The 13729-nt window shown below is 38.9% G+C and overlaps 1 protein-coding gene across 2 annotated transcripts in view; it reads left to right on the top strand.

Annotated features, from left to right (window-relative positions):
• Positions 1–13729, top strand: part of LOC124795410 (mitotic checkpoint protein BUB3) — a 76180-nt gene that overhangs the window by 22403 nt on the left and 40048 nt on the right. For both annotated transcript variants that reach the window (XM_047259431.1, XM_047259430.1), the window contains exon 3: positions 4827–4896. In XM_047259431.1, the coding sequence (XP_047115387.1) occupies positions 4827–4896 (70 nt within the window). The remainder of the gene's footprint in view (positions 1–4826; positions 4897–13729) is intronic.

The raw sequence follows: 13729 nt of genomic DNA, 5'->3' as shown, positions 1-13729 counted from the left end.
ATGATAGCAGCACAACATGGTTGGGTAACAATGGAACATCCACCGGATCATGTGAGAATGCATTGGACCAAATGTTGCCACTGACTGACGACCATAGGGACCAGCATATCAGCCACTTGCATAATAGCGATAGTACTAAGTATTGTGTACTGCACCTCAGCCATTGAGTTGCCCAAATCTCACCTTTACCTCCCTTTAACTTGTGGGTCCATATTAGTCAGTATTATCAGAGACCCACACACAGTGAGTGAAACAAAGTAGTAGAAGCAAAACTACGGATCTAGAGGCTTGGGAGTGAGCCAAGTGCTAGCATGATCAATAAGAAAAAGAAGTGTAAATAGTGCTAAAGGTAAACTGACACTTAGAGTAAAAATGGAAATGTGAGAGGCTTGTAATTATAAATAACCAGTGACAGTGTTTCAGCCAGAATCTTGGATAGATTAGTTTCCATAGGAGGGAGGAATAGCAACAGGGTAAAGTTACAACAAAACTTGGAGAAGACTGAGCCTGTAATGTTAACAGCACCACAGCAGGTACTGGTCATTGGACTGCATGATCAGCTCCTGTGTCAAACATGCTGGAATGAGCCTGCCCGACATCACCCCTGCTAACACATCATCAGAAGAGGTGCAGCTTCTGCAGTCGATGCGCCCACATGCCAGGGGGCAGGGACATCACATGATACGGCAACCTATCTAACTGAACTGACAGTCAAGCCGCGCCTTAGTCCTTGTGCATCGCCATCGATCCAGACATTGCGACGTGACTCTGGAACGTGGCTCTCCAATAGCTGTCATTGCTGAGAACCCAGATAAAAACTCCAGGTCCAGTCCATCTCATGGTTCATCACAGCTGCACCCTTCGATGATGCACAGCGTGCACCAAACACTGACACATCTATGACGCTGCCTCTTCCAAGCTGCAAATTGATGACCACTGCTTGAGAGCACAGCCCTGGCACCTGGACTCTGTCTAGCAGCTGCACCTCCATCTGGCTTCCTGCTGTCACCTTGCAGTGGTAACAGGATCACCCGCTACTGTCCACGAGGAAGCCTGCGTTGCCATGTCCATGCTGGTGCACTCGAATCCGAGGCTCATTCCCTGTCGTCCTCAGTCTGTACGCTGAACTATGATCGAGGTTGTCTGTAAAGTGTTATGTTAGCTGATTGGCTGCATTTATCGCTAATTTTTTCAACCACCTCCAGCAGCAAGCCGTTCGCCCACACCATGCATGTCGTCATTACATTACCAGTACCGAGTAATACGGTGCTGTGGGTAAGACACTGGACTCGTATCTAGGAGAACAGTAATTCAGATCACCATCTGGCTATCTAGATTTAGTTTTACTCCTTATGACCTATGGTAAATACATGGCTGGTTCTGTTGACTATTGACAGATGAATTCTTCTTCATCCTTCTTGAATTCGATCTCCCTCCCTCCATCCCTCCCTCTCCCCCTCCCTTCCCCCCTCCCCCTCCCACTTTCTCAAGACTTAACTGCTAACAGGATGATAAAACTTCTATTAGTCTATCAAAAAGTTATTTTTTGAATGCAGTATGAGATGATTATAAGATACTGCATGCAATTAAAGTTTTAAATACAGTCTGTAGTTATCATTGTTCAAAAATTGTCACTGTTTTTTTTTTATGCTGACCGTTTGTCCAATCAAACAATATATTAATGCGTCATGCTCCAATGAAACTTAACAGCCAGTGCAATCGGTTACAGTCATCAAGTTTCTAGGTTTGTGTCTTCTAACACCGTTGTGCCCACTAATACTCATGATAATAATGAGAAGAATAGAAATTGAAGTTTTTGTAATGTTTCTGTCTGAAGTAGCAGACATAAACATATGCAATTAATGATGGATGAGAACAGTGATTGTGCATAGGCAGTGCCTTTGTTGACTATAGCAATAAAGAGTAGTTAGAAAATTATACTTGTCTTGAATTATTGATCTCATAGTTAATGGCTCAGCTCGTCCTGTTAGTTAATCGGGATATATTCTCTGAAGGGGTTGAGGTTTTGACATGTTTTACAAACGAAATATTATCTCCAATAGCAATGATTCTGTGTAATGCATTTCTGTAACAATTATTTTGATAATCAGTTTCAGTCCACTTTCATAATGTAACTGTACAAACTTTTAAATTAAGCACTTTTCTGAATTTCATCATAATCAAAATCTAAACAGTCTTGAATAAACATTTTCCATATATCGTCGAATCTTTATAAATGTATATTACATGGTTACATTGGAGACAAGTCCCTGACTTCACTCCGCATGTCCATGCTATAGGAAACCTTCTCACAGATTTCCTGTTTCCAGAAAAAGCGAAGTTAACAAGGCTGTAATATTTCGATAGTACAGAGTTTCATGGATGTCAATGCAGTTGGACTGTACTTTATGTAGAAAATATTATTTGAAATACAAACATGTTTTGTAAAGAGTAAAGGACTGTGTGTCATAATATATATAATGGATTTTTTGAATAATTCGTGCATTACCAAAAATAAGTTTAGTTGCTGATAACTGGCAAAACTAACAAATCTCATTTCATAGGATAATTAATGTTTTCAGAGACAATATAAAGAAATGGATTTTAAAAATATAATAGAAGAAAAAATACAATAAATGAAATTTTGATCGACAGTTACTAAATATCACAACAGTTCCAAAAACTTCCTTTTAGAACATAAGATATACAAATTTCAAAAAAGTAGTAGTATGGAAAGGTCCATTTGACACAGTTATATTGTTATAGACTGTGGAACAGATGTCACAGCTGTTTCAGTTGCCTGAGTTATTTAAGGTTGAACAACCACATATACCTATTCATGGGTAAAACACATGTCAGCCTCCAAATTTCTTGGAAGATTTACATGGAACCATGTCACAAGGGAAAAAGATTGTTCTCAAAAACTTTCATTTAGCCAATTCGTGCATATTCTTCAATTATCTGTTACTTATACTATCAGTATATACTAGTCTCTCATTATTGTTGTAGTAATATATGGGCCTGTGCATTGAGCGTTTAGTCAACTTCACTAGTCGGGAAAGTGATGTGAGATACAGTAATGAGGTAACGAATACTTTCTTTACTACATCAGACAATATGTTATTTTGGGAACATATCCGTTTTACACAATTTCAGATGAGGTAATGATGTGCCTTTATCTGTTTGAGAGGTTCACACAAGTGCATGAGGATTTTTCACAAATGATCAAAGTGACATGGGAATTTCTCCCTAATATAATGGAGAGGTCTGTGCCATACAATTTGGAAGCTAGTGTATTCTGTTTCCAATCACATGGTGGATGTCATCTGAAGAGACAATTCTACATAAGTGTTCTACATTTTTCATAATCTATTTTCTTTGTATCCACTCGTTGGATGGTGGAGAGTTGGTGAATCTCTGCTTAGTGGTAAATATTTTGCTGATTTGTATGCAGTGTTCTTGGGCAACTCTTAAAGAAAGTGTCTGGAATGATTAAATTAAGCTGTGTACAAAACTGTATCTTTGTCTTTCGTTTCTTCCCCACAGGCCATACTCTGCTATTCCTCTTTCTTTTCATACTACTGAATTCCAGTCCCCCATCACATTGAAATTTTTGTCTCCCTTAATTATCTGAATAATTTATTTTTTAACTATCTCAATAATTTATTTTATCTCATCATACATTCTTTCAGTCTCAAAACAATGGAAACTCCAGGTAGGAATATCAACAATGTTGGAAAAGATGGATTGCACACGACCAAGCATGCTTTCTGGCCCGAGTTGACGGTCAAGTTTGTGGCAGGTGTGCTTCTGCAACTTAATGTGTCCTCTTTACAGTAAATAGCAATCTATCTTTTCCTACATTGGTGATACTCTTTCAGTCTGTTCATCTGTGGTACAAGTATGCTTATTAACTCGTACTACTGTGGTGGGTGTTGGCTTTGTCATCTATGGTGGGTATGAAATGTGTTCACTGGGCTGTTCATAGTAGCTTCCCAGCATTCTTATTTCCTTATTCACTATTAGACCTATTCCTGCATTATCCAAATTTGATTTTGTACTTTTAAACGTTTACTCAAAGGTCCTTTGCTTCCTGTCACAATGCCTCACTAATTCCCACTGTTTCTAACTTTGACCTATCCATTTCTCTTTTTGAATTCTCTAGCCTACGACTTACTCGATTTAGTGAGTTAATATTCTGTGCTCCAACCCGTAGAATGCCAGTTTTGTTTTCCCTGATGAAGGCATCATATTGAGAAGCCCTTGCTCAGAGATCCGAATGGAGGAATATTTTACCTCCGAAATATTCTACCCAAGAAGATACCATTGTATTGAACCATACAATAGAAGTGCATGCCCTCAGGCAAAATAATGACTGTTTTCAGTTGTTTGCAGTCAAAACATAGCAAGGCCATGTTGGCTTATGTTACAAAGCCAAATCAGTCAATCATCAAGATTGTTGCCCCTGAAAATACTGAAGAGACTGCTATCCCTCATCAGGTACTATAGGTACTAACAATTTGCATTTTTCCACACTGTGAGATCTGTCAATGTATACTATGTCATTTTTATCATGCCAGCTCTTTCCTTGAACCAAGTATTGCAACATTCTTGAGCCAAGTATTGCAACATCATTAATTTAATCAATACTGTGGAGAATTTACTTTTCAGGAGGAAATACCTCCAGTTTTGTAAGTCGGACAACAAAATTTGTGAGATGCATATCCAATACAATTATGCTGTAACATTTCTGTAGTAAAGGACATGCTGTTAATTACATCTAATACATGAAACTGATAGAAATACATGTTTTTATTGAATTACAGGATGCAGTTCATTCATATAGTGGTGGTTTGGATAACACTTTAAAGATGTATGACTTCAACAGTAATACAGGTAAATATCATAATGCTGCTTTCAAATTCATAGTTGTAATATTTGCTTTTTTGTGTGTACATGATGCCCATTATACTCGATTAGTTTTAGTTAATACCGCACAGTGAACTGATTTCTTATTGTTGCCACAGAAGAAAACTCTTAAAAAACATTACTGTGCAGTGACTTGTGTAGTAAATTTTTAGGTATACCTGTTTTGTTTGTAAAGTTGATCAACTCAGCAGTGTACCTTGTGTCAGGCATATGAACATTCATTTTGTCCTTATTGATGAGAGATTCCTGTCAGTGTGATTTTCTCATGAAAGTTTGTAGTCTTTTCTTTGTGTCGTAGCTTTCTGGCACGTACACAGCTGTTGCTCCTGAGTTTCTTGCTTGATGACGTGGTACTATACTATATGCTGGGTACAGCTTGGGTGCAGTGTTATGCTGTGAATTACCTACAAAGAATTTTGCTTTATAATCGTATTTATGTATTTCGTTAGTCATCCAGGCACTCCAGCGAGCTTACAACCATCACGACAGTTCTCAATTTTTTGTTTATACGAGGGCTATCCACAAAGCACATTACGTTTTGGAATTAAAAATAAATGAAGTATTGGAATTTTTTTTTATTATATACAGATGAAAGCCCCACTTAAATACTACTTTTCTACATAGTTGCCATTTAAATTAAGGCACTTATCGTAGCGATGGACGAGATTGTAAATTCCTTTGTCGTAAAATTCGGCCGCCTGCGCCTTCAACCACGTGGTTACCTCTTTTGGGACAGAAAAGGTGTGATTTTTGTGGATTTCCTGGAAAGAGGCACTACAATAAACTCTCAAAGGTATTGCCAAACTCTGCACAACCTCAGAAGAGCAATACAAAACAAGCGTAGGGGAAAGTTGGGCTCAAAGATCTTGCTGATTCACGACAACGCCCGGGCCCACACGGCAAATGCCACTCGTGAAGTTCTCGAATCTTTTAAGTGGGAGTTGTTTCTTCATCCGCCGTACAGTCCTGACCTGGCACCGAGCGACTTCCACTTATTTCCGGCAATGAAGAAGTGGTTGGCTATGCAGCGTTTCGATAACGACACACAGCTTCAAGAAGAGGTAACCACATGGTTGAAGACGCAGGTGGCCGAATTTTACGACGAAGGAATTTCCAAGCTCGTCCATTGCTACGATAAGTGCCTTAATTTAAATGGCAACTATGTAGAAAAGTAGTATTTAAGTGTGGCTTTCATCTGTATATAATAAAAAAAATTTCCAATACTTTATTTATTTTTAATTCCAAAACGTAAAGTACTTTGTGGATAGCCCTCGTACCATATGTTTATCCGTGTGCTGTGTTGAGCATGGCATTCGTCTTACCATTTGGCACCACTTGTTTGTCTTAGCTGTTTTTGCACCCAGAAAAAAAAACCTTGTTGTTTGTTTCTCATATCAGAAAGTCACAAACTTTGCAACAGCACTACATGTCTGCCACTGATATACCCATTTCCTGTAGGTATTTGATTCAAGTGATTAAATGATCCTTCAGTGTCTGTCTGCAGTTGTCATTCTGCCACACGTTTCTCTCTCTTCTTGTTCCCTGCTGTTTCGTTGCAGGCTATACCAAACAACATTTTATATTTTTGAAGTCTTTCTCTAGTGATAGAGCTCTCTTTGAATTCATTTACTTTTACTGTCTTGCTGTCAAATTGGGACAAAGCTGTTGTGTTGCTCTTTCTGTTAAGAGCTGTGAGTCTGGACTTCACTATTGAAAATAGGGGTTGTAGTTTATATTTATCGCCATTTTGACTTCGACATTATCTCTGGACTGTTCTTAAAGGCAAATCAGTATGCTCTACCTGGAATCTTCCTCCTGTTGTTTTGGTTAATCATCAAACCATTTGCTTCCTGGACAGGTGCACTTAATTCAACAAGTTGTTTTCCACTTCTGTTGGTCTTGCTAGGTACCAGTTAGCACCCATTCTGTATTTTGGTTCCTGTCCAACTTGTACATTAAAGTTACCAAGTAAGATCTTCACATTTCAAGATGTTCGCCGTTCTGGTATACATCATATTCCAGGTTTTGCTCTGTTGTTCAAAGTCCTGCTGATTATTTTGTTTGTTGGTGCATGGACCTTAGTAAAAGTATCGGTTTTGTTTGAAGTGCATATTGTTGGTAAACAGTCTCTCACTTATGGGGTCAAAGTTCAGACAGACTTAAGGATTTTGTTACTGACAATGTGAAGTGTGCTGAGAACTGCGGTTTTAATCATTGTTCTCCTTTTTACTTTGCTCTTAAAGAAACCATATTCACCTGATTAAAAGATTTCTTCCCATGTGAAGCAAATTTCTTGAAATCTGTTACTAGAAATTTATTGTGGTGGAGAGCTTTAGTCAGTTGTTTCATCTTGCCAACATGTGTTAATGAGTTTGTGTTTAAAGTTGCCAAGAAAGTCTGTGGCATTGGTTTAAATTTGTGAGACTCTTCAGGATTTCCAAGGTGCTGCAATTCATCTTCAGCATGATGTCTTGTCCTCCTCCCTAATCTAAACAGGATGCTTCCATTGTATTTCTGCGATGGTGGATTCCTCCAAAGATTATCAAACAGGATATTAATTTGATTTTGCTGGGTCATCATGCTTGCGTAGCTTGAGTTTGCTTTGAAGTAATTACTCACTTGTAATACAACCAGAACTGTCAGTCCTACAGGGCCTATACTTTGGCGTCCATTTTGGAGCTTCGTGACACCAACCCACCCACCCCCCCCTTTACCTGGGCTTACGGCCTGCAGCAACTCCTACAGCAATACTTATTATTATTTATGAATGAAAATGTAAATTGATGAAAGGCTTTAGTCATGTAAACTAAAGCAACTCAAATATTTTCAGTGTTGTACTGCAGAACAACAATACTGATTTATTCAAAATTGTATGTTTTATCATCCTCTTTGATGTAACTGAACTTGGTCAGCCATTATTTGTGGACAGACATGATGTGGCTTGGGAGTCATTTGTCTCAAAGTATGTAAGCATGGTGTTCTCAACAGAGGAATGAGAATTCAAACTATTAACACTCGCTGTATCTGCAACTGAGCTGGAGAATGATTTCTCATTCACAAAACTGTGAAATGTCAGGTGTAACCTGTGTCTTACTTAAGGAGGAAACAACCTTGTGCTAAGAAAATCAGAGTGAATTGTTTACTGGATTTGGACTAGTCGGACTTGAAATCAGTGCCTTGCCTTTTGAGGGTAATGTTATTACTGATCGAGCCAATCATAAATTAATATCATAGCATTCTGTTGTTACATCTACTACTTTCCAAACTTCACTTAAGCTTTTCTGCATAAAATGCTGGGCTAGCTCTCATAGAAGAAAGGCTGTGAAGGTGGTTTTTGATTTGCATTCGGATTGCTCAGTCAGTAAGAGCATTGCTTGTGAAAAGGAAGAGCTGGGCTAAAGACCTGGTATAATACACAGTCTTAATCTGTCAAGAAGTTTCCCTGCACTTCACAGTCCTGCAGTGTGAAAGATTCATTCTGTAACTTTATGCTGCAATTCGTAGGTCAATGAACTATGCACTACTTGTAATATTCACCAGGAGATTTATACATTCATTTGTCAACCTCAGTATTGTCTGCCATGTATATTTTACGGAAATTTGCATGCATAGGTTTGTAGCTAGCATCTTCTATTATGTTGGATAACAAAGTGTCATTTATGTGAAAATCGGTTAAGTTTCCATCCTTCCACTCGGTTCAGCTTGTGCATTAGTTGTAGATTTAAGAATAAATATTTGTAAAGCTATTTGTTATCCATTCAGAGTTGGTTGAGTTACATCCCCTGTAGTCTTATACTGTTATTTGCATGAATGTTTCTTATTTCCTTGAACACCATGTTTCATGCTTCAAATAACAGAACAACTGACAATTTTTTTCCTGCCTGGGACAGAGAGAGAGAGAGAGAGAGAGAGAGAGAGAGAGAGAGAGAGAGAGAGAGAGTTGCCTGGAGTTGTGGGGTTCCTCTTTCATTGAAGGGGGGAAAAATCTAGGATATGAATGTTACAAAAGAAATTTTACATACAAAAGTGAAAAAAGCCTATCTGCCTCCAAAGCCTCCAGGGTTTGTAGTGTTGTTTACTGTTGCATCATAAAAGTTAATAGAGATAAGAAACTGTACCCAAACATTGTCAGCGGAAGCTAGAACTAGCACTAGTACTTGCTAGTACTCCTGCCAGCAAAAACTTGAGGTAAATTCAGTCATGCATATTTTGCAATATGCAAATGACCAAAGCAGCAGTAAGCCGAAGACCAGTACGAATTCCGCACAGGTATATGTGGGAAATCAAGAAAAAGTTTCTCAAGCAGATAATCTTCCAGTTTCAAACCAGATACAAAGAACTGAAAAAGTCACAGGGCCAAAAGACCCAAGTTCATTCCATCAGATAATGCTGGCGTGATTCTGACTGCCGTGTCTGATGATGCTCCATCAATTGTGTCTATGGAAGAAAAAGTCCTATTTATCCGTCTCTGTATAGGAGATTGCCCCATCACAAGTAGCTTCTTGTTCTAGTGCTGAGACCGGTGCTGGCATATACATTTTGGCAAGTCTTACTTTAATGTGGTGCATTCTATATTCTCACAAGAGCACATCTGTAATATGGTAAAACTTCTACAATTGTCAATTTTGTGTTTTGTGTCAACCTAACTGGCAGGAGGAACAAGACTTCTGGTCAGGTGACTACAGGGTAATAAACACAAAATCAAATAGGGGTAATGCAGGAGTAGGTTTAATAATGAATAGGAAAATAGGAATGCGGGTAAGCTACTACAAACAGCATAGTGAACGCATTATTGTGGCCAAGATAGATAACGAAGCCCACACCTACTACAGTAGTACAAGTTTATATGCCAACTAGCTCTGCAGATGACGAAGATATTGAAGAAATGTATGATGAAATAAAAGAAATTATTCAGATTGTGAAGGGAGACGAAAATTTAATAGTCATGGGTGACTGGAATTCGAGTGTAGGAAAAGGGAGAGAAGGAAACATAGTAGGTGAATATGGATTGGGGCTAAGAAATGAAAGAGGAAGCCGCCTGGTAGAATTTTGCACAGAGCACAACATAATCATAACTAACACTTGGTTTAAGAATCATGAAAGAAGGTTGTATACATGGAAGAACCCTGGAGATACTAAACGGTATCAGATAGATTATATAATGGTAAGACAGAGATTTAGGAACCAGGTTTTAAATTGTAAGACATTTCCAGGGGCAGATGTGGACTCTGACCACAATCTATTGGTTATGACCTGTAGATTAAAACTGAAGAAACTGCAAAAAGGTGGGAATTTAAGGAGATGGGACCTGGATAAACTGAAAGAACCAGAGGTTGTACAGAGTTTCAGGGAGAGCGTAAGGGAACAATTGACAGGAATGCAGGAAAGAAATACAGTAGAAGAAGAATGGGTAACTTTGAGGGATGAAGTGGCGAAGGCAGCAGAGGATCAAGTAGGTAAAAGACGAGGGCTAGTAGAAATCCTGGGGTAACAGAAGAAATATTGAATTTAGTTGATGAAAGAGAAAATATAAAAATGCAGTAAATGAAGCAGGCAAAAAGGAATACAAACGTCTCAAAAATGAGATCGACAGGAAGTGCAAAATGGCTAAGCAGGGATGGCTAGAGGACAAATGTAGGGATGTAGAGGCTTGTCTCACTAGGGGTAAGATAGATACTGCCTACAGGAAAATTAAAGAGACCTTTGGAGATAAAAGAACGACTTGTATGAATATCAAGAGCTCAGATGGAAACCCAGTTCTAAGCAAAGAAGGGAAAGCAGAAAGGTGGAAGGAGTATATAGAGGGTCTATACAAGGGCGATGTACTTGAGGACAATATTATGGAAATGGAAGAGGATGTAGATGAAGATGAAATGGGAGATAAGATACTGCGTGAAGAGTTTGACAGAGCACTGAAAGACCTGAGTCGAAACAAGGCCCCCGGAGTAGACAACATTCCATTGGAACTACTGACGGCCTTGGGAGAGCCAGTCCTGACAAAACTCTACCATCTGGTGAGCAAGATGTATGAAACAGGCGAAATACCCTCAGACTTCAAGAAGAATATAATAATTCCAATCCCAAAGAAAGCAGGTGTTGACAGATGTGAAAATTACCGAACTATCAGTTTAATAAGTCACAGCTGGAAAATACTAACACGAATTCTTTACAGACGAATGGAAAAACTAGTAGAAGCCAACCTCGGTGAAGATCAGTTTGGATTCCGTAGAAATATTGGAACATGTGAGGCAATACTGACCTTACGACTTATCTTAGAAGAAAGATTAAGGAAAGGCAAACCTACGTTTCTAGCATTTGTAGACTTAGAGAAAGCTTTTGACAATGTTGACTGGAATACTCTCTTTCAAATTCTAAAGGTGGCAGGGGTAAAATACAGGGAGCGAAAGGCTATTTACAATTTGTACAGAAACCAGACGGCAGTTATAAAAGTCGAGGGACATGAAAGGGAAATAGTGGTCGGGAAGGGAGTAAGACAGGGTTGTAGCCTCTCCCCGATGTTGTTCAATCTGTATATTGAGCAAGCAGTAAAGGAAACAAAAGAAAAATTCGGAGTAGGTCTTAAAATTCATGGAGAAGAAATAAAAACTTTGAGGTTCTCCGATGACATTGTAATTCTGTCAGAGACAGCAAAGGACTTGGAAGAGCTGTTGAATGGAATGGACAGTGTCTTGAAAGGAGGATATAAGATGAACATCAACAAAAGCAAAACGAGGATAATGGAATGTAGTCTAATTAAGTCGGGTGATGCTGAGGGAATTAGATTAGGAAATGAGGCACTTAAAGTAGTAAAGGAGTTTTGCTATTTGGGGAGCAAAATAACTGATGATGGTCGAAGTAGAGAGGATATAAAATGTAGACTGGCAATGGCAAGGAAAGCGTTTCTGAAGAAGAGAAATTTGTTAACATCGAGTATAGATTTAAGTGTCAGGAAGTCATTTCTGAAAGTATTTGTATGGAGTGTAGCCATGTATGGAAGTGAAACATGGACGATAAATAGTTTGGACAAGAAGAGAATAGAAGCTTTCGAAATGTGGTGCTACAGAAGAATGCTGAAGATTAGATGGGTAGATCACATAACTAATGAGGAAGTATTGAATAGGATTAGGGAGAAGAGAAGTTTGTGGCACAACTTGACCAGAAGAAGGGATCGGTTGGTAGGACATGTTCTGAGGCATCAAGGGATCACCAATTTAATATTGGAGGGCAGTGTGGAGGGTAAAAATCGTAGAGGGAGACCAAGAGATGAATACACTAAGCAGATTCAGAAGGATGTAGGTTGCAGTAGGTACTGGGAGATGAAAAAGCTTGCACAGGATAGAGTAGCATGGGGAGCTGCGTCAAACCAGTCTCAGGACTGAAGACCACAACAACAACAAGTTTTTATGCTAGATGTTTTAGTGTGTTTCAGAGGGTCTTCCTCATCCTGTCTTAGTTCAGAGACAGGCCAATCACTTTTTGCTGCTGTCTTGTTTTGTTTTTATCATTGTTGCATGTCTCTTCTGAATGAAGAGAAAGACAGAGGGCTCTTTTTTTTTAAGTTGATTTCTTTTAACCACACTCACCTGAAAACAGTAATATACCAGCACTAAAGACATAGTTATCCTGTGCCCTCCTCAACATATCCGTATCATCTTCCCCGTTCCACTTGCTAGCAGATAATGTATGTTGTGGATTGGCAAGACAGCCAACCCACTATGAGAGGAAGCCGAAAGGCACGCGTTTTAGCTCACGCAGGCTGGCATGAGGTCTGGAAAAGGTCAAGGAAATGAGACTAACAAAAAATGTACGTAGCTGCTGGAATACTTAACTTTAATCCATAATTGGTGAACATCGCTCTTGGCAGTACATGTTTTACAGCATCAATAGTAACTGGTAATGGCGCCTTGCTAGGTCGTAGCAAATGACGTAGCTGAAGGCTATGCTAACTATCGTCTCGGTAAATGAGAGCGTAATTTGTCAGTGAACCATCGCTAGCAAAGTCGGCTGTACAACTGGGGCGAGAGCTAGGAAGTCTCTCTAGACCTGCCGTGTGGCGGCGCTCGGTCTGCAATCACTGATAGTGGCGACACGCGGGTCCGGCGTATACTAACGGACCGCGGCCGATTTAAAGGCTACCACCTAGCAAGTGTGGTGTCTGGTGGTGACACCACAATGTTATTATTTGTGAGGTAGAAAGTGAAAAGGGACCTTGTGTTGAAAATGTTGGATTTTGAGTTGTAATTTTTATGTTCAGTGTTAGATTATGAACAATGAGAAAGAAAAGTCAGTCTCTAAATTTGAGTGAGTTATGATAGGTGGAGTATTTGCGATGGAAAAAGTGTTTTGAGGTAATGCATTTTAAAGTTTCACTTTATTGCCATTGTTTAATTGGACATATTTAATAAACAAATCCTGCTTGTATATTAGCCTTGAAATGTCATTTGCTAAATGGTACAGAATTTTTTTAAATGATCATTACATATTGTGTGGTTAACTCATTCACACCTTTAGCGCATTGTAGTGTACATAAATTTAAAACCGAGCAAATTGGCCCCAGTCAGAGAAGAATTAATGAACCCCATGCTGTCTCCTTTTGGAAATGTATTTGTATTTTCATTCTGCGTTATGGCCAATGGCAAATTAGCAATATATGTTAGTATTTATAACTATAATATAAAAAGAGACCACATGTCTTGCTTGGCATTACTTTAAGTACAAAATGTTCTTTTTTACGTAAAACTATTCTGAGCTCTCTAAAATGTGTCTAAAACTTAGGAGATACTATTTTGTATAAAGCATC

This window comes from Schistocerca piceifrons, chromosome 4, assembly GCF_021461385.2.
Source record: "Schistocerca piceifrons isolate TAMUIC-IGC-003096 chromosome 4, iqSchPice1.1, whole genome shotgun sequence".
Lineage (NCBI taxonomy): Eukaryota > Metazoa > Arthropoda > Insecta > Orthoptera > Acrididae > Schistocerca > Schistocerca piceifrons.
This window is presented reverse-complemented; position numbering and strand designations above follow the sequence as displayed.